This window comes from Mesoplodon bidens, assembly GCF_964165515.1.
Source record: "Mesoplodon bidens genome assembly, chromosome: 3".
NCBI classification, from domain to species: domain Eukaryota; kingdom Metazoa; phylum Chordata; class Mammalia; order Artiodactyla; family Ziphiidae; genus Mesoplodon; species Mesoplodon bidens.
In genome coordinates, this window is record NC_138178.1 from 112,837,128 (window position 1) to 112,855,537 (window position 18,410).

The 18,410-nt window shown below is 36.0% G+C and overlaps 1 protein-coding gene across 4 annotated transcripts in view; it reads left to right on the forward strand.

Moving 5' to 3' along the window:
• AKAP6 (A-kinase anchoring protein 6) overlaps window positions 1-18,410 on the forward strand; it is a 595,645-nt gene that overhangs the window by 522,731 nt on the left and 54,504 nt on the right. For all 4 annotated transcript variants that reach the window (XM_081229677.1, XM_081229676.1, XM_081229679.1 and 1 more), the window contains one exon: window positions 16,379-16,594. In XM_081229677.1, the coding sequence (XP_081085803.1) occupies window positions 16,379-16,594 (216 nt within the window). The remainder of the gene's footprint in view (window positions 1-16,378; window positions 16,595-18,410) is intronic.

Below are 18,410 nucleotides of genomic sequence, written 5' to 3' on the forward strand. Positions count from 1 at the left end.
ATATAAATATATAAAATATATATAGTATATATATATTCTTTTTCAGATTCTTTTCCCTTATAGGTTATTACAAAATATTGAGTATAGTTCCCTGTGCCATACAGTGGGTCCTTGTTGGTTATCTATTTTATATATAGTAGTATGTATCTGTTAATCCCAAACTCCTAATTTATCCCTCCCCCCATTTCCCCTTTGGTAACCATAAGATTGTTTTCTATGTTTGTGAGTCTGTTTCTGTTTTGTAAATAAGTTCATTTGTATCATTTTTTTAGATTCCACATATAAGCGATATCATATGATATTTGTCTTTGTCTGGCTTACTTCACTTAGTATGATAATCTCTAGGTCCATCCAGGAGTAGGAACTATCTTGAAGTTGTCATTTTTTGCACGCCCTTCACAGTAACAAAGACAATGCCTTAGAGTTGCTAGATACTAAAGAAGTACTTAGCAGATTGTAGAATTTCATCACAAGATGGTATTTGAGGTCATTTGGCTAGCTCAACCTCCTTATTCCAAAGAAGAGAAAACCAAGTCTCTGATAAATTAAGTGACTCACCCAGGACCATACAACCAGAGCCAGATGGCAGCCCATATCTCCTGAATCCTAACCCAGGCTATAGTCCAATAATACCAAACCGATGATTTCATGTGAGTCATCACTGATGCCTTTGCAATTTTCACATCTTGATTTTTCCTCTATAAAATAGAGATAATAAGCCTATCATTTGATGAATAGAAATTAAAAATGATCATCACAAGGGACATTGTGATTGATAGGAAACGTAGAAATGCTTACTAATACTATGAAGTACTATTTTAAACAGTGTTAAAAATAGATATAACAACAAACCAAGGCTCTTCTGGCATTGGAACTCAGAGCCTAACCATGCTGACCCTGCATCTTCTCATTTCAGGGGTCTTACTCTCAGGAGTTCAACTCAGTATGGAATTTGCTATCATTTTTCACCTTGTGTTTATGTTGTACCTCCATATGAGGAGCTTAAGGAGCTTTACAGACATTAGCTCATTAATCCTCCCAAAAACCTCTCTAAGGTAGGGCAGAGGCATAAATTATTATTCCTATCTGGAAAAAAAATGGCCTAACTTATCTCTCTTAATTTTACTGATACTCTAAACCATTGATTAAATCCTAACTTATACCCTGTACACTTAAAATATAATATTTTCTTCCCCAAGGATATTTTTCTTTCTTTTTCAATGTAATGTCATGAAGATAAGCGTGAAACCAGAATGACAGGTCTGGTGTTAGAAGCTCATTTGCGAAGCACAGGACAGGCGATAGGTTCCTCCTTCCCCATATGCTCTCCTCATTTTCTAAAAAATATCCTTTATTGCCCCTCAGTCATGACAGGAGAAGTGACTTTTAGGATTTGGAGGGACGTTTCAAGACCAATTCACTCCTTTATCTGTAAGCCAAGACCACCAGCAAGAGAACCAATGGATCCATTCAACCATGCCATACTAACTCTCTATAAAACACTGGTGCAACAGACTTCAAAGCTTTACAAAAGCAGCAATAGAAGTTAAATTTTCAGTCTTGTGTGCTTTGCTTAGGCATGTGGTTCTCACTATAAAGATATTTGGAGTTAGACTTTGAGGATGTTAGAACATGACCAGGACATGAGAAGAATCTGAGGCCAAGCAAGGTTGTTTCATGTAAACGATTGCAACAACACACTTGTCCAGTTAGAGCAGTTGCCCACAGTTCAGGCCAGTGAAAAGGAAAATGAATAAGAATGATAAAGATAAAGTGAAACTAGTACCCTATCACTCCTCAAAGTTTATCAGAGAGGGTAAGAATCATCTTGCAACTGATTTGAGAGATATTCCATGTTTTATTATTTTTTAAAAGACCATCTCAGACCGCCATATGATATTTTTCCTGTCTCATAACAAAATAAAGTTATGTAATAATCTGATGCCAGAAGATGGTAAAGGCTAAAGAATCTTTGCATTTTAGAGAAGGGGTATTGAGGGCACATAAAAGTTACATCATTTACTTGAGATCACGTAACTAATTATTGCCAAACTAGGTAAAGGCCCTAAGTTGTGTTTCTTTCCCTCCCTCAATCCAAGTTGCTTCTCAGATGTTCAATTAAAATACCTTTATGCTTAGATGACTTATGTTCTACCTTGCTGCCAGATGAAGGAGTTTAACGAGAGGACTTCCCCCCAGTGTATTGAATCTTGTTTTGGGGAACAGGCAGGAGAGGGGTGCGGCGTCTTTTCTCAAAAGAAAAGAAAACATGTTCTTCTAAAAGGAAAATTCGCTTTTTCAAGAAACTGCTCTCAAAAATTTCTCCTGGACCTCTGCTTTGTTTAAGCTATGGGAATGTTTAAAGAATGAAGTTCTTATTACATTTCCTTTTCACAAGGTTGTGGAATATTGCTTTGAGCTAAGGAATCATCAGAGCAATTTACCAGTTGGCTAATATTTAGTCAGCATCTCTCTACTACCTGATATAACAGTTAAAGAGTGTTCTGCCGTTATATATTAGTTAAACTTCTAAGAGAAGTTTACTAACCTGAGAGTGTGGTTAGTATTACTGCACATCTGGGAATACTGAAAACTAGCAAAAAAGGAGTTGAATTGCCCTGGGCTTCTACCCCAAAAGCAAAGGAAAGAGCTAAGAAGCAAATTCCCAATGGTCCAGACCCACAGGAAAATGTCCTGTTTATTTTAGGTGCTATGAAAATAAAATCAGAAATATGAAGTTTATAGAGCTGGCTATACCTCAGCCTCTTCCAGGTCAGGGAAGAATAAATGAAAAAAACAGAAGCGTCTTTCTAATATTGACTTTCTGTCCTTAGTATCATTTTCCTCTTTTTTAGTGGTGTTATTCCCCACAGCCTAACTTTCTTCCTGCATTCTTGCTGTGTCCCTAGAGTTCTTGAATTCATTTACTTCCCATCTGTAGGATTCTTGAATAACAGTAATACTTCCCTAAAATACCAATTCCTAGCTGTTATACTTCAAGTAACGCTCTGAGCTTTGTGATGAGTTCCAGGAGTGGCTTCATAGGAAATAACAAGTAAGTTAGCCAGAGATAAGTCTGGAAAAATACGGTTTGATGGAGGAGGCGGGTGAAGAATAGTCAACTGTGTATGGATGAGAGAGTTAGAAAACACCATGCAGCAGAGTTGAGTGATTCATGAAACAAATTAGTCCAACAATCTGTCCTCTCCTCTGTGTTCCACATTATCCCTGGGAATTCCTTTTGTGTCATCCTGGCTCCCGTGTTCTCTTGCTTTCCTTCTTAATGCTATTTCATCTCCCAGGTGTTGTCTTTATGATGGTTCTTCTTTCATCTGAACTCACAGATGAGTTCAGGTAGTTGGGATCCACAAATAATCCAGAGAAGAAAATCACCTTCATTCGTTCTCCAGAATTACTTGTTTTTAAAAAATATTTATTTATTCTTGGCTGCATTGGGTTTTAGCTGCGGCATGTGGGATCTTTCATTGTGGCGTGCGGTGGTCTTCGTTGTGGCACGCAGGCTTCTCTCTCTAGTTGTGGCATGTGGGCTCAGTAGTTGCCGTGTGTGGGCTTAGTTGCCCCGCAGTGGCATGTGGGATCTTAGTTTCCCAAGCAGGGATTGAACCTGTGTCCCCTGCACTGGAAGCTGATTCTTAACCACTGGACCACCAGGGAAGTCCCCTCCAGAATTACTTTGAATGGAATCAGTAAGAGTTAAAAAGCACAGTGGGTATTGTAAAAAGATTTCAAAATATAATAATGTAAAAATAAATGGCAATTAATGCCTCATCTGCTTATGAAAAGAGTGATTGTGGGATTTTAAGAAAAGGTATAGTATAATGGCTAAGTTGCATTTATATCCAGCACCCTTTCCCCCTTATTGCTAAAAGTTACCTTTCTGTAATTGCAGACTAGTTTAGCATCTTAACAATAATGGACATTTTTTAAAGTGCATTCTTTATTCCAGGGAGACTCTGTAATAGATACCAGCATTTTAGTAATGATACAAGCAATCTGTAAGCTATTACAGTTTTCTTTAGAGTATCGTAGTCTTCATATTGTTTTGTATGTCTGGAATTTTAATCGTGTTTTTAATTTAGAAAAGGAAGTATATAACATATTACTAATTACATGTGAATATGAACTAAGCACATGACCACTGAGCTTGATTCTTAAAAACAAACATGTTTAAAAGTACTTAACCTAGTGTAGGGTAAGTCACAAAGAAATTAAAGAATGCCACACAGGGCTAACAGCAGCTTTCATGGAATAACACAGTGAGGGTCTTCATTTTTAGAATGATTATTAATTTTAGTCTACAGCTAAAAAGTAGCTAAGAGGAATAGAAATACTCCTTTTCAAATATAATTAATGTTTTTTGAACAGATGAAGGTACAAAAGAATTAAAACATAAATATGAGTGTATTAAAAGAATGTTTAGTTTTTCCCTTGATGACACCATTCATTGAAGAGTGTCCAAGAATTTGTAGTATTAGTAGTCCTGGTGGCCCTTAATGATTCAACTTGATTGGTGAGGATACTAGATTGCAAGAACAAGTAAGATCTTTTTCTAGGTCAAAGGTCAGGCTAATTAGGCCTGGAGGTAAAGATGACACCTCACTTATCTGCTGCCTAGGTGAACAGAGGGTAGATGATTTTTCTTAAAAAATGAAAGTGTTCGCTGAAACTATTTTGATTTTAAATGGTTAAAATAAATCATTTAGTGTTAGAATCTAGATTTATACTGTCATGTACAATTTAAAAAGTATTTTGGCACACATCCCAGACCCTCTTCAAGGAGCTGATAGAGATGTGCTTGGTGAATCAATTCAGGGGCCTTTACTGCTATTTTTAAAATCCAGCTTTTACATTAAATAAACCAGTTTGTTATTTTGCAAGAAGTTATAATCTACTTAGAACTGTCATTCTCTGTTTCTGACTTGCAGTTAGATGGTATTTCCAAAATGTCAGACCTAGATTCTGCTTCTACCGTCACCATAATACAATGTGACAGCCAAGATATTATATCAGTACCTTTTCCATAATTAGCAATAAGGATCCTGCCAAGGGTTAACTAGAAAAGTTTCATAAATGTTTTTCTACAAATGGTCCTGAAGGCAGTATTACGCTTTTAAAATCTGCTAATGTAGCAAAGACTCATGACAACCAGGAGACAAATCTGTGAGCAAAACTGTTTGGAGAGAATAGTTTTGTACTGTATGATGTATGGTATGTAAATGAGCTTATTAGGACTCTCATCTATTTTATTATTGGTGACCAATTTGATAGAGGCATTTAAAAAACAATATTTCTGCCTGACTCCTAGAAATGAAGAAGATACATTGATATAATTGAGAGCAAATGATTGCATGTCGTGCCATTTAATCATGTCGTTTTTCAATTGCTATTTTTTGCACTTCACTGCATGCTTATAGAATATTTAGCTCCAATATGGATTAAGTCCCAGAGTTTGCAACTGAGCTGAGTTCCTATATTGGCTGACATCTTTTAAGTTTGGAATCAGGTAAAATATGAAGATGTCTTTTGTCCATATTTTCTTTAAAATATGCAAGTTGTCACTCCTACCTCACTTGAGGTGTTTTAATTTTTTTGGCTGTTTTGAATTACTCCTTCACAATTCCAGGTTGGAAACTCTTTTTCCTTTTTTTTTTCATATTTTTTAAAGTTTTATTTTTATTTTATTTATTTATTTTTTGGCCATGCCGCGTGGCTTGTGGGGTCTTAGTTCCCTGACCGGAGATTGAACCACACCCTCAGCAGTGGACGCATGGAGTCCTAACCACTGGACCACCAGGGAATTCCCTAAAGTTCACTTTTAATAGAATCATTTTTCTGATATTCACTTCCATTTTGGTTTGGGGCTAGATTTATTTCTTTTTCTTTTTTTTGACTAGATTTATTTCTGACATCATGTCTGTTAAATTCATGTTTGCCAAAAGAGCCAAAGTTGCCTGCTCAGCCCATTCCTTATCTGTGATGGCCACCATCTCCTCTACCAGAACAAGATGGCTCACACAGGTCAATACACAACAGGTTGTTCACCATTCTTTTCAGTGGGGTTTTCAGGAAAATATATGTGTGCATATTTAGAAAAAGGGTATCTTGCTTTAATATTTCCAATTTCGTTTCCCTGTTTCCTTTTTTTTCTCTTCCTATCAAAACTTTTAATCTTGCTAGGTCATTTTATTTTTTATTTATTTATTTTTTAAAAATTTTTCTTATTTGTAACATACACTATACACTAGGTATAGTTAAGTTAACACATAATTGGCTCAAGAATGGAGATGTCAGGACCAAATCTGCTGATCCCTTGCTGGAAACTTTGATAATCATTTGCCTAATGAATGTTTCTTACTTTTGTTAAATCTCTTCATTATTATTTATATGATTTACATCTTTCTCAGAAAAGAGATTATCTCCCACTGTCTGCTAGAATATGAGGTCCTTGAGGGCAGAAAGTTTTGTTCACTGATGTATCTCCAACACTGAGAACAGTGCCCATTATAAAGATGTTTAATAAATATTTGTTCAATTAATTAATTAGTATTTTTTCCACCTCTGCTATCATTAACTACCCTGGGCTTAAGAATTGCATAGGTTATAAATTCTTATCATATTTGCAGGCTTAGGAATGGGTATAAGATAGACCCCTGACAGGTATATGGAAGAAGTTGTTGGCTCTCTGATCAACAGTAACTTTATGGCTCTGACCACTTCTGGTTAGAACTCAGGGGCAGAGGTGGTCTGAAAATGTCAAAATTTTCCAAGCTTCTTCAGCTCTCTTATGAAAGGCAATGTACCATAGTGTTTTCATGAATTGACTCTGGGTTCAGGTTGCATGGGTTAAAATCCTTTGCTGCTTATTTGCTGTTACTTAACCTCTCTGTGTCTCCATTATCTCATTTGTAAAATAGGTAGATGACAGCAATGTATGTCTCAGAGTGCTGTTGTGAGGATTAAATGAGTCCATACATATAAAGTACCTAAAAAATGCATAGCACACAGGAATACCCAAAAAACATTTGTCATTAGTGTAGGAGATTAGTGAAAAATAACTAAGAAAATACTACTAAGAAAAGAGCTCTAGCAAGTTATGGCTCAATGATTGTTGGTTATTATTTTGCATTCAAGTAAATCTTGATTATTTGAAGCAAACATAGCATTATTTTTATTTTGTTTTGGTTCAGATACATATAGTCAACTCAGAATCATCTTTGGTAAAGTCTGTGAACTCTATCTGACATGTCAGGTCTCTCATTCTTGCACAGATACTAACAACACAATAGATTACAATTTCATAAGATATGTCTAAATATATGTGAAACTCATCACTGCAATAATTACACTTAACTAACATTCTTCAGCTCCCACATTTTCTTCAACTCCTTTTCCAGGCATGCTCTTATATATATACTTTTCTGTTATGTTTTATGATGTCTCTAGAAGTTAGGACAGCTATATTTAAAAAGGAACTGTATTTTTTTATCATATAGCAGAATGTTTTATCCGTTGACTGAGATTTATAGGTCTGTAGTTGTAACTGTATCCCAGGAAATTTTATAGCCATTACTTTAAAAATAAATAAATAAAAGTTCTACATTTGCATTTGTAAGTGTATTAATCAGTGTATTGATCCATGGTTACAGAACCATGGTGACTGACTGGATGGTATTGGTAATATCGAGTCTGTTGTCATAACACACTCTAAAGGAATGGAAAATTATCTGATTATATCATCAGTTTTGTGGTTGACAATATATACCTGCCCTTAACTGAGAGATTTTAAAAAATAACAACTTTATTGAGATATAATTCACATACAATAAAATCTAATTTCAAAATGTTTTTACTACCCTGAAAAGAAACCGTTTACCTCTCAGCAGTCACTCCCTATATCCCCCGACTGCAACCCCTGGCACCTACTAATATACTTTCTGTTTCTATGCATTTGCCTATTCTGGCCATTTCATATAAATGAACTCATACAACACGTGGCCTTTGTGTCCAGCTTATTTCACTTAGCATAATGTTTTCATCCATGCTGTGGTATGTATCAGTACTTCATTCCTTTTTATTGCCAAAAAATATCCCATTGTATGGATATACTGGTTTTTTTAAATCTATTTCTCTATTAATGGATGTTTGGGTCATTTGCACCTTTTGGCTATCATGAATCATGTGGTTATGAATTTGTCTACAGGTTTTTGTGTGGTCATATGTTTTCAGTTCTTTTGGGTATATACCTAGGAGAGAAACTCCTGGACCATATGGTAATTCTGTTTAACTTTTTGAGGAAATGTACTGTTTTCCAAAGTGAGTACATCATTTTGAAATCCCACCAGCAACAGATGAGGGTTCCAGTTTCTCTGTCTCCTCGCCAACATATATTGATATTTTCTGGTATATTTATTTATGTTTTATTTCCAGCCTCACACCACTGCCACCCCCCAACACAGAGATAAATTTGCATATAAGTTCCATGAGAGCAGAAATCTTGTTGCCCACCGTTATATCCCTACCAGTGAGAACAGTGCCTGGAACATAGGAGGCACTTTCAAGTACATTTAGATGGATAGGTGGATAATTGAATTATTATTAACATAATATTCCACTTGAAATTCCTTGCTTTTTAAAATGTTGCAAAAGTTATGGTTTCTTGGGCATTCCCTGGTGGTCCAGTGGTTAGGACCGTGTGCTTTCACTGCTGAGGGCACGGGTTTGATCCTGCAAGCCGAGTGGCGTGGCCAAAAAAAAAGAAATCTGTGGTTTCTTGACCTTTTCTTATGTGAATCTCCCAACTGTAATGCCTGTCCTTCTTCCCCTCCACTTTTTCAAACTTCAGCAACTTTTATGGCCTAATTCTAATCCTATGAATCTTTATCTACTCCAGCTAGTAATGTCAATGCCCATAATTTAGCATGTATATCATGCTAAAGTCAATGCCCATAATTTAGCATGTATATCAATTGCACATTACTTTTGGGTCACAGCCTCACTATTTACATGGCACATTCACCTCACTTACCTCATTTAAAACCTACAACAACCTGATGGGTTAGGTCTTATCAAAGACCTTTGCCTTGCATTGATAGCTCTCATTTTGAGTAGCCAGAGGCTTCTCTTTACAGCCAGATTACAAGCCCTTAAGATCAGGTACCACATCATATTATATGCCTCTTATCCACCAATGCCATTCCTGTAATGAAAATTACGGTGTTTGGCACATAATTGATACCCAATAAATGTTTATTGCTATAAGAAATATCATTCATGTGATCTTTGCCAACCTTGCCCCCAAATTATGATTCCGAACCGACCAGTCAAAAGCATCTTCTGGAGAATCATAGAGGTACCAGTATAGCCTCTCATTTTTCCCACCTGCTATACATTCTTCTCAGACCATGGCTGTAGGCAGTAGCATTACCTGATGCCTTGTACCTTCCAAACAGTCATCAAGGTTTTGATTACTATGTAAACTCCCTGAGAGCAAAGCTTCTATTTAATTTAGCACAATGCCAAATATGTTAGAGTCATTAATTAGTAAATGACTTACTTGATAAAAATAACCAAAAGGAGTAAAATCCCCAAATACAGTACTCAATCAGCATTCTTTTTTTAATTTAATTTAATTTATTTTATACAGCAGATTCTTATTAGTTACCTATTTTATACATATTAGGGTATATATGTCAATCCCAATCTCCCAATTCATCCCACCACCAACCCCCCTCCACTTTCCCCCCTTGGTGTCCATACATTTGTTCTCTACATCTGTGTCTCTATTTCTGCCCTGCAAGTCGGTTCATCTGTACCATTTTTCTAGGTTCCACATATATGCGTTAATATACAATATTTGTTTTTCTCTTGCTGACTTACTTCACTCTGTATGACAGTCTCTAGATCCTTCCACGTCTCTACAAATGACCCAATTTCATTCCTTTTTATGGCTGAGTAATATTCCATTGTATATATGTACCACATCTTCTTTATCCATTCGTCGGTCAATGGGCATTTAGGTTGCTTCCATGACCTGGCTATTGTAAATAGTGCTGCAAGGAACATTGGGGTGCATGTGTCTTTTTGAATTATGGTTTTCTCTGGATATATGCCCAGTAGTGCGATTGCTGTGTCGAATGGTAGTTCTATTTTTAGTTTTTTAAGGAACCTCCAGACTGTTCTCCATAGTGGCTGTATCAATTTACATTCCCACCAACAGTGCAAGAGGGTTCCCTTTTCTCCACACCCTCTCCAGCATTTGTTGTTTGTAGATTTTCTGATGATGCCCATTCTAACTGGTGTGAGGTGATACCTCATTGTAGTTTTGATTTGCATTTCTCTAATAATTAGTGATGTTGAGCAGCTTTTCATATACTTCTCGGCCATCTGTATGTCTTCTTTGGAGTAATGTCTATTTAGGTCTTCTGCCCATTTTTTTATTGGGTTGTTTTTTTTTGATATTGAGCTGCATGAGCTCAGCATTCTTAATTATATTAACATTCTGGAGATCATCAAACAAATACTAATAATATAAAGTTATCACTGGCTGAAAAGACCTATTCATTGATTGATTCATTAATTTTTTTAGCCATTCAATAACAATTAAAAAATAATTGGGGGTGGGAGGAATTGGGAGATTGGGATTGATACATATACACTATCGATACTATGTATAAAATAGGTAACTAATGAGAACATACTGTATAGCACAGGGAACTCTACTTAATGCACTGTGGTGACCTAACTGGGAAGGAAATCCAAAAAAGAGGGGATATATGTATATGTATAGCTGATTCATTTTGCTGTACAGTAGAAACTAACATAACATTGTAAAGCAACTGTATTCCAATAAAAATTAATTAAAAAAATAATTGATCACCAATGGGTGTGGTCTTTAGGCTCTTGGCTACAAGTGTGACTCCAGAATCAGAACTTACAACTTCTATTTTTATACTTCTAAAAAACTACTCAACTAGATTAATTTTCTTATCTGAAAAACTAAGTTCCTCTGTTTTCTGTAGAGCAATGTTCTCAAACTTTAACATGCATTGTAATCACCTGTAGGGCTGGTTGAACCATGACTCATTGGGGCCCACCCCAGAGTTGCTGATTCACAAGATATGGAGTGGCACCAGGGAATTCTTGTTTCTAACAAGTTTCCAGATAATGCTAATACTGCTTGGCCCAGGGAACACACTGAGAAATTTTGCTCTAGAAAATTTGGTCACAGGTAGCAGACTAAGAGAAGACAATTGCTCACCTCATGTAATTAGAATGGTAAAATACAGAAAATGCAAAAAAGAAGAAAAGCACATGAAAAAGTGTAGAAAACCCTTGCAACAAAGAGATGGAGCTGTCTGCTTTATATGATCCTATTTAAACTAGAAGAATGTGCCTATCTTTTCACTTCTCTCTTTTCTCTCTGTATATTTCCTCACGCCAACTACATTGAAGGCAGGTACATATCACATACATATACAGATTGAAGTTTCTTTGTTGTGCTTGCCACATAGAAGGCATATTCAGTAGATAGTGTTTAAACAATTGATTCATCTAGAAGGTAAAGTCATGTTTGACTTTATAAATGGAATTGCTTCATAAATAATTTTTTATTTTGACACATTACCTAAAGTCCCACCACTTTGTTTCTATTGACCGACCTAATGATGTTACATTAACTGCTAAATAAAATTATGTAAGAGATATGGAGACAAATTTCTTTGGAGTTTCTCAGCTAGATTTAATTTTTTTCTCTCTGCGTTTACCATATACTTGGTTTGGGTATTTTTTGAATTTCATTTTCCTCCTCATGTGTTTTTTCTCTATTTAGTTCTTACATTTTATTTATTGTGCATTTTGGTTCTTGGTCTAATTGTAGTTCTTTAATTGTAGGCTTATTTATAGCCTTTTGTAATAGGAGATGACAGTATTATTTAATGTCAAGAATATGGGTGTACATTTGACTCTTGAGCAACATGTGTTTGAACTGTACAGGTCCACTTATACTCGGAGTTTTTTTCAACAGTAAATACTACTATACTCTGTGATGAGTGGGTTGGTTGAATTTGCAGATGTGGAACCCTGGATACAGAGGAACCCTGGGCTGGACATAAATTGTAATCAGATTTTTGATTGTGCTGGGGGTTGGTACCCCTAACCCCGCCATTGTTTAAGGGTCAACTGTACAAGTAAATATAATCATTCTATGCAATATGTGTGCATAAATACATAAATTTAATGTATAATGAAGAATAAATTACCAATATTGGAAGCCTTACGTTCAGTGGTGTTAAACTGAAGCCAGTGGCAGGAATGATGTTACATCACATTTGGCTCCATAATATGAGTGGTTTCAACAGTCAGAGAAGTTCATAAAGCAAGTCAGGAGAGGAGAAAAACCCCACATAAACCAAAAACGCCCCTTTGTATCACCACTGGTGAATTGAAAATCAGATTGATCATTTATAAGTATAAAGCAAAAATCTTCCATCTGTTGGCAGCTCTCTTACAACATGTCCAAAAAGATATGTTTAAAGGGTTGGAGATTTGTAAAGGAAAAAACAAATTAGAAATTTTGATTTTCACTTTTATATACTTCTCAACTTTTATAGCAAATATGCTTTTTGAGTAACATGAGGAAGTTGAGTAGAGGTGTAAAATAACCAAATTATATAGGTCATTAGAGACTTAGAAGTAGAACACCGAACTATATTCTAACAATTGGATTCTGAAGTGATACTAAGACAATGACCTACATACTAACAGAGGTAGCTTTGTAGGAAAAAATTCCTAAAGATTACCAAATAATAATGATACTAAATGTATAACAAAATACAAAAATAATGATAAATAAATACATAACTAAATACAAAAGCATTTGGAATATCTTTCTCTTAGATATATTGATAATTAGTTCTCCTTTCTTTTTACACTTTCTTTCCCACTTCTTTTCTTTCTACTTTTCTGGGAAGGCAACATGACTGTGCTTGGGAACCAACATGATCTCATTGGCTATCAAGGACAATGCTTCAAAACTGGCAAAAATGAAAAACCTTATAAACTTTTCTGTTCCTTACTTTTCCATCTGCTTTACTCTCTCTTTTCTCCAACACACTGGGTACTCCCAGGGTCCCAGGCTACTTGCTACTGAACTTGGACCATCTGGCTCACATTGTTTCCCTGAAGATTTCACGACTCCTCCGATAGCAACCTGCACAAACTTCTGTTAGCACCTACCTCTCTGTATTATTCTTGGTACTGTATAGTCCACCAACAATAGACTCTCAGCTCCTTGAGAGAGGGAGCAGTAACTTGCTCCTTTTTGAAGCCTCCATGCCTGAAACAGTACCTGGCAGATGCAAGGTGCAATACACATTGAGGAGGTCTGGGAGGCAGGGATGAGTCTGTCTTATTTCTGTGCCTTACTTAGATTGCTTAGCTTGGGTTTCTGTTCTGTTCTCTGAAAATGTAAGCCAAAAATAGTTATAATAATCATTTTGTTCCTATGTAGTTATATTTAACATTTCTCTATGCATAGTGTATCATGGAAATAATGTGAACTCTACTGATTCTAAGAAACATTACCAGCAAATGCACTGATTTTATTTAGTATGTGTTTGTGATTATAAATAAGCATGTACATTTTAATGGTTGTCATGGAAACACATTTATGTAAAAGAATGTTATCAATTATATCACTTAGATGTAAAAAAGTACTGAAAAATATGTTGGCCATGTAAAATTCTCAATGTTCCTCTCCTTTTAAAAGTAGTGTTATTTCCGAAGTGTGCATATAGAATAAATTGATCTAGTGTGTACACTAAGTTCTTTGAATATCTAAAACTTTTTAAACTGCAGAATTGTGGAGATCTGAAAATCAGATATTGAGTGTCAACAGTGTCAACAGTTTTTAAAAACAGCTAACACAGTTTTAAAACCCATAGACTGTCATTAAGATGTGGGGTGGGGATCATCTGGATACTTAAATACTGGATACATTCTAGATACTAATAAAAAGTTATGGCCAATCACCTTTATGAAAATTTCCCCTAGCAACCTCACATGTCCTGTTTCAGAACTTTGAAAATGCCTGTGAGGTGAATGAAGCCCATTTGGGCTGCTTTGTGAATATCACCTAATGTGGCTGTGCTAAGTCCACACATACCTTTAGTGTCATCCATGGCAAATTCTCATTTAGCTAAGAAACATAGGGACTTTTTGTTGGCTGGAGAAATGCAGTCATTATTTTAGTCAACTTAAAATGGAGTTTTGCAAGATCCAGTTTTGTGGCATGGAAACATCTCTTGATTTTTCTAGCCCTTTATTTTTAACAATTTAATGACAAAACACAGACAAAAAACCCAAAATCTTCAACATGTATATTCATAGAACTCATTTGAATCAATCCCAGTTGGCTGTATTATTATCTTGAAATGTTTAATATTGGGCCAAAAAATGACAGATTATTAAGTGGGCTTGATAGTTTGACTTGCTCAACAGTTGTTCTAGCGCAAGAGAGCAAATTATTGAAGGGTGTGTGTGTGTGTGTGTGTGTGTGTGTGTGTGTGTGAGTGTGAGAGAGAGAGAGAAAGAGAGAAGGAGAGAGAGAATGCATGTGGGGAGGGTCAGTTAGCAAGATTGGGAGAGGTAATGGAAACAATGCCTATTGCTTTGGTAGACCCTCAAGTTTTATCTTTGAATGTGTAGGGGTTTCTCATTCAGCATTGAATAGCATCAGTAAAGAAATTTGTCAGACCTGGTGGTTCTATCAGGAGTTATATAGGAAAATAGTAATGATCCCTAGGAAAGTAAATAAGGGTAGGTTCAAGAAATATAACAAAAAATGCTATACTGGTATAAACTGAATAATAAAATTCCTAGTCATATTTTGCTGTAAATAGAGGTATGGGAATTTGTCATTCACCTTATTTAAAATTCAAAAATATTAGGGCTTCCCTGGTGGCGCAGTGGTTGAGAGTCCGCCTGCCGATGCAGGGGACACGGGTTCGTGCCCCGGTTTGGGAAGATCCCACATGCCGCGGAGCAGCTGGGTCCGTGCGCCATGGCCGCTAAGCCTGCGCATCCGGAGCCTGTGTTCCGCAACGGGAGAGGCCACAGCAGTGAGAAGCCCGCGTACCACAAAAAAAAAAAAAAAAAAAAAAAAAAAATTAAAAGTACGGGGTTCTCTCATTACAGAAATAATAGAATTCCAGCTATTACTGAGTTAGGGTTGTTTAAATGGCTATAGCATGTATTATATCAATAAGTGGAACATCTGTATGAGACATCCACCTGCTGATCTACTACCACTCTGCACATTTCAATGAACTGCACTTAATCATTTTAAGACTTCTTCTAATGAAGACTTATCTAGATTAACATTTTAAGCACAAATACTTTTAGGCATTAAAACTCTAGCACTAAATGAAATTGCATTGTCTTGTTTATCCTTGTTGATCAATAAGCAATCTGTTGACTGTTAGAACAGTCCAATTGTGGCAGTAGAAGGAGATTAGTAATTCAGTGATGTTTGTGGATATAATCATCGTTTCTCCCAAAGGCTTTGAATTAGAGTATCACTTACACACTGTCCGTAGGCAAAGAAGAGATATAATATTTTTAGACATGTGTACCCACTATTTTGCTTGAATTGTTCAGCTTAGGGTCACTGCAGCAATACAGATGCTTCTGGGGGCAAAATCTTACTTTGATGCATGCATATCCTTCTTAAATAGTGTGAAGGTCTATTGAAAGAAACACAGCAACTAACAAATAATGCATTAATAATCCATTATCCTAATTTCTGTTTTCAGAACATTATTGCTTTGTTAATCAAGTTTCGGAAGAGAAATGTTGCTTATTGTTTTTTTCAAACAATAGCTGTTATATATCAATTTTTTTGCAATCTTATTTAACTTATTTACAGCCTAGAAAAGTAAACTTTTGGCTCCAAAGAATCTAGGAGTAAATTTGGAAATACTCCATTTCCTTTTGGAGGACTTTTCTGTCTTTTGTGTTTCCTGTGACCTTGAATCAAAGCATGTCAACCTGTTTGGCAAAATGCTTTATTTCATTAAGTTAATCACCTAGATATCAAAGTGGGACCCAACATTTTAGATGTAGAAATCAGTTTTTTTTTTAAAAAAAAGGAAGAGGAATGAGATACAGCTAAATTCATTGGCATCAGTTGGGTGTCTGTAGAAGATCTCTAATCCAAAGGCAACTCCAGAGTCCTTCTTGTCCTATTGTTCGCAGCTGAGCGTATCACTACAATTCAAAATTATGGTGGAAGAGGGTGTTTTATGTTTTAGGGAAATCTGCCCTAGAAACACTAATGGATTGGTCCCTCTTTCTGTCACAGTCCCTCTGTTGTGAAATAAAGCAGCGACGTCGTGGAGTGGCCTCCATCCTGCGATTATGCCAACATCTTCTGGATGACCGGGAGACCTGCAATCTGAACGCGGACCACCAGCCCATGCAGCTGATCATTGTAAATCTTGAAAGAAGGTGGGAAGCCATTGTCATGCAAGCCGTCCAGTGGCAAACTCGGCTACAAAAGAAGATGGGAAAGGAACCTGTGAGTGATGATTTCTTTTTTAAAGCATAATGCTCTCTCATTTTTCTTAGAAAAAAGAAATTCTTTCAGGGCTTGGAAAATGTGTTCATCTTACAAGTGGTTTTGCTAACTAAATCTCTAACTGCTAAAAGAAACTGCTTTTATCATACAACAGAGATTCATTTGCCTACCGATAAGATGCATTTTAGTCTCATTGTCTTTTAAAAAATTCATATGGAGACTTTGCTTAACCTTACCAAACTAAGGTTTGGTAAACATCACCAACAATATCATTAATCATACAAAACCCCATGAAGATTTTGCTAGGAGGTGGTTTACCACTCTCGGAGCATATGGAGCAATGTGTATGCTTTACAGACAAGGCAACAAAGTATACAGTTTACCTTTTCTTTACATGATATGAATTAACACCATCCACGTGTAAAACAATCTCCGTTGCTCCTGCTTAGAGCTCCTTCCAATACAGTTGCATTGCTGAGAACTAGCAAGTTTCCTTAATGCAGTGAGAGAGTTTTAATGCAGTGCTCGAGGTAGAGGTTGGGACCCCGTTTAAGAATTTTCCAAATTGACTGTAAATTCAAGCTGTTGTTAGATGAAGGAAATATATATATATATAACTAGAGTTGTTTTATTATAATGTAGAATACACACTTGTCCAGAAAACCTTAAGGGAGAGGATTTATTGATAAAAAGATTACATTCCCCAAATGACCTTGAAGTTAGTGTCTGTTAGTTGAAGGCCTAATTCTCATGTTTGACTTACATAAATGAAATACACACACACATACATACATACATACAATGGAAATTTTTTCTTGTATATTTATATTATCAGTTCTATGTCTTTGGAAAGTTCAAGATTCAAAATTGTAAAATCAAGTATAATAATCCTGCCACTGAAAAATAGCATTCTCCTATGAATTCTAATTTTAACAAAACCTAAATATTTAGGTTATCTGATGTGTTTGGCATTGGGGACGGGGAACAGAAGGGACAATGAAGCAGTAAGCCTTCTCACTCTTTTTGCATCTGTAGTTATGTTGAGTCTAGGGGGTGATTTTATCCTCAGTAGTTCACTTTAATTGTTTTGTGCTGAAGTCATTAAATTTCTTAAGACTTCCAAGTTATTACCAGTAATCAGATTCTATATAATTGGATGTCTTTTCTTGAAATGACCTATTTGTTGTGAAGCTATTTAGCTAGAGTCCTTTCTTTTCTTTCTTTTTCTCTCTTCCTTTCTTTCTTTTTCTCTGAGTGTTTGAAAGCATAGAAGAGGTTATTTTTTATTCTATAGTTTGAAACATCTAAGCATAGTAGTGGTGATAATAAAATTTACACAAAAACCAACTGCACCTGGAGAAGCTCTTAACATTTTGGAAGCATTCAAGCTGCTTTGGAGGAAACAAAACTGGGTTTCTTCGGAGATTTATTTGAAATTATATGATGAGGGATGCAGAACTGGATCTCTGCAGACTAGCTGTAGACATTTTTATCCTACTTCTGTGGTAAAGGGGTAAGCTTTAGCTTTGAAACCCTGGCTGCTTCTTAGAGGCTCAAGCTACTACAGAGAGGTAGATAAAAATTGAAGATGAACAGAGCACCCCCTTTTCTTTAGGTTGGCTGCTGAATGTTAGGTTTTCTGGGATGGAGGTAGCAAATAAGGTCCTCTGGGCTAATCAAGATTGAAAATCACTCGAGAAAGAGATAGAAGAGTAGCGAGTGGCACTAATGCCAGCAATATAATGAACACCATGTACCTCATTACATTGGAGATATTTCTTGCTCTGATCTTTGTTGGTTGGGTAAAGAGTCCAAG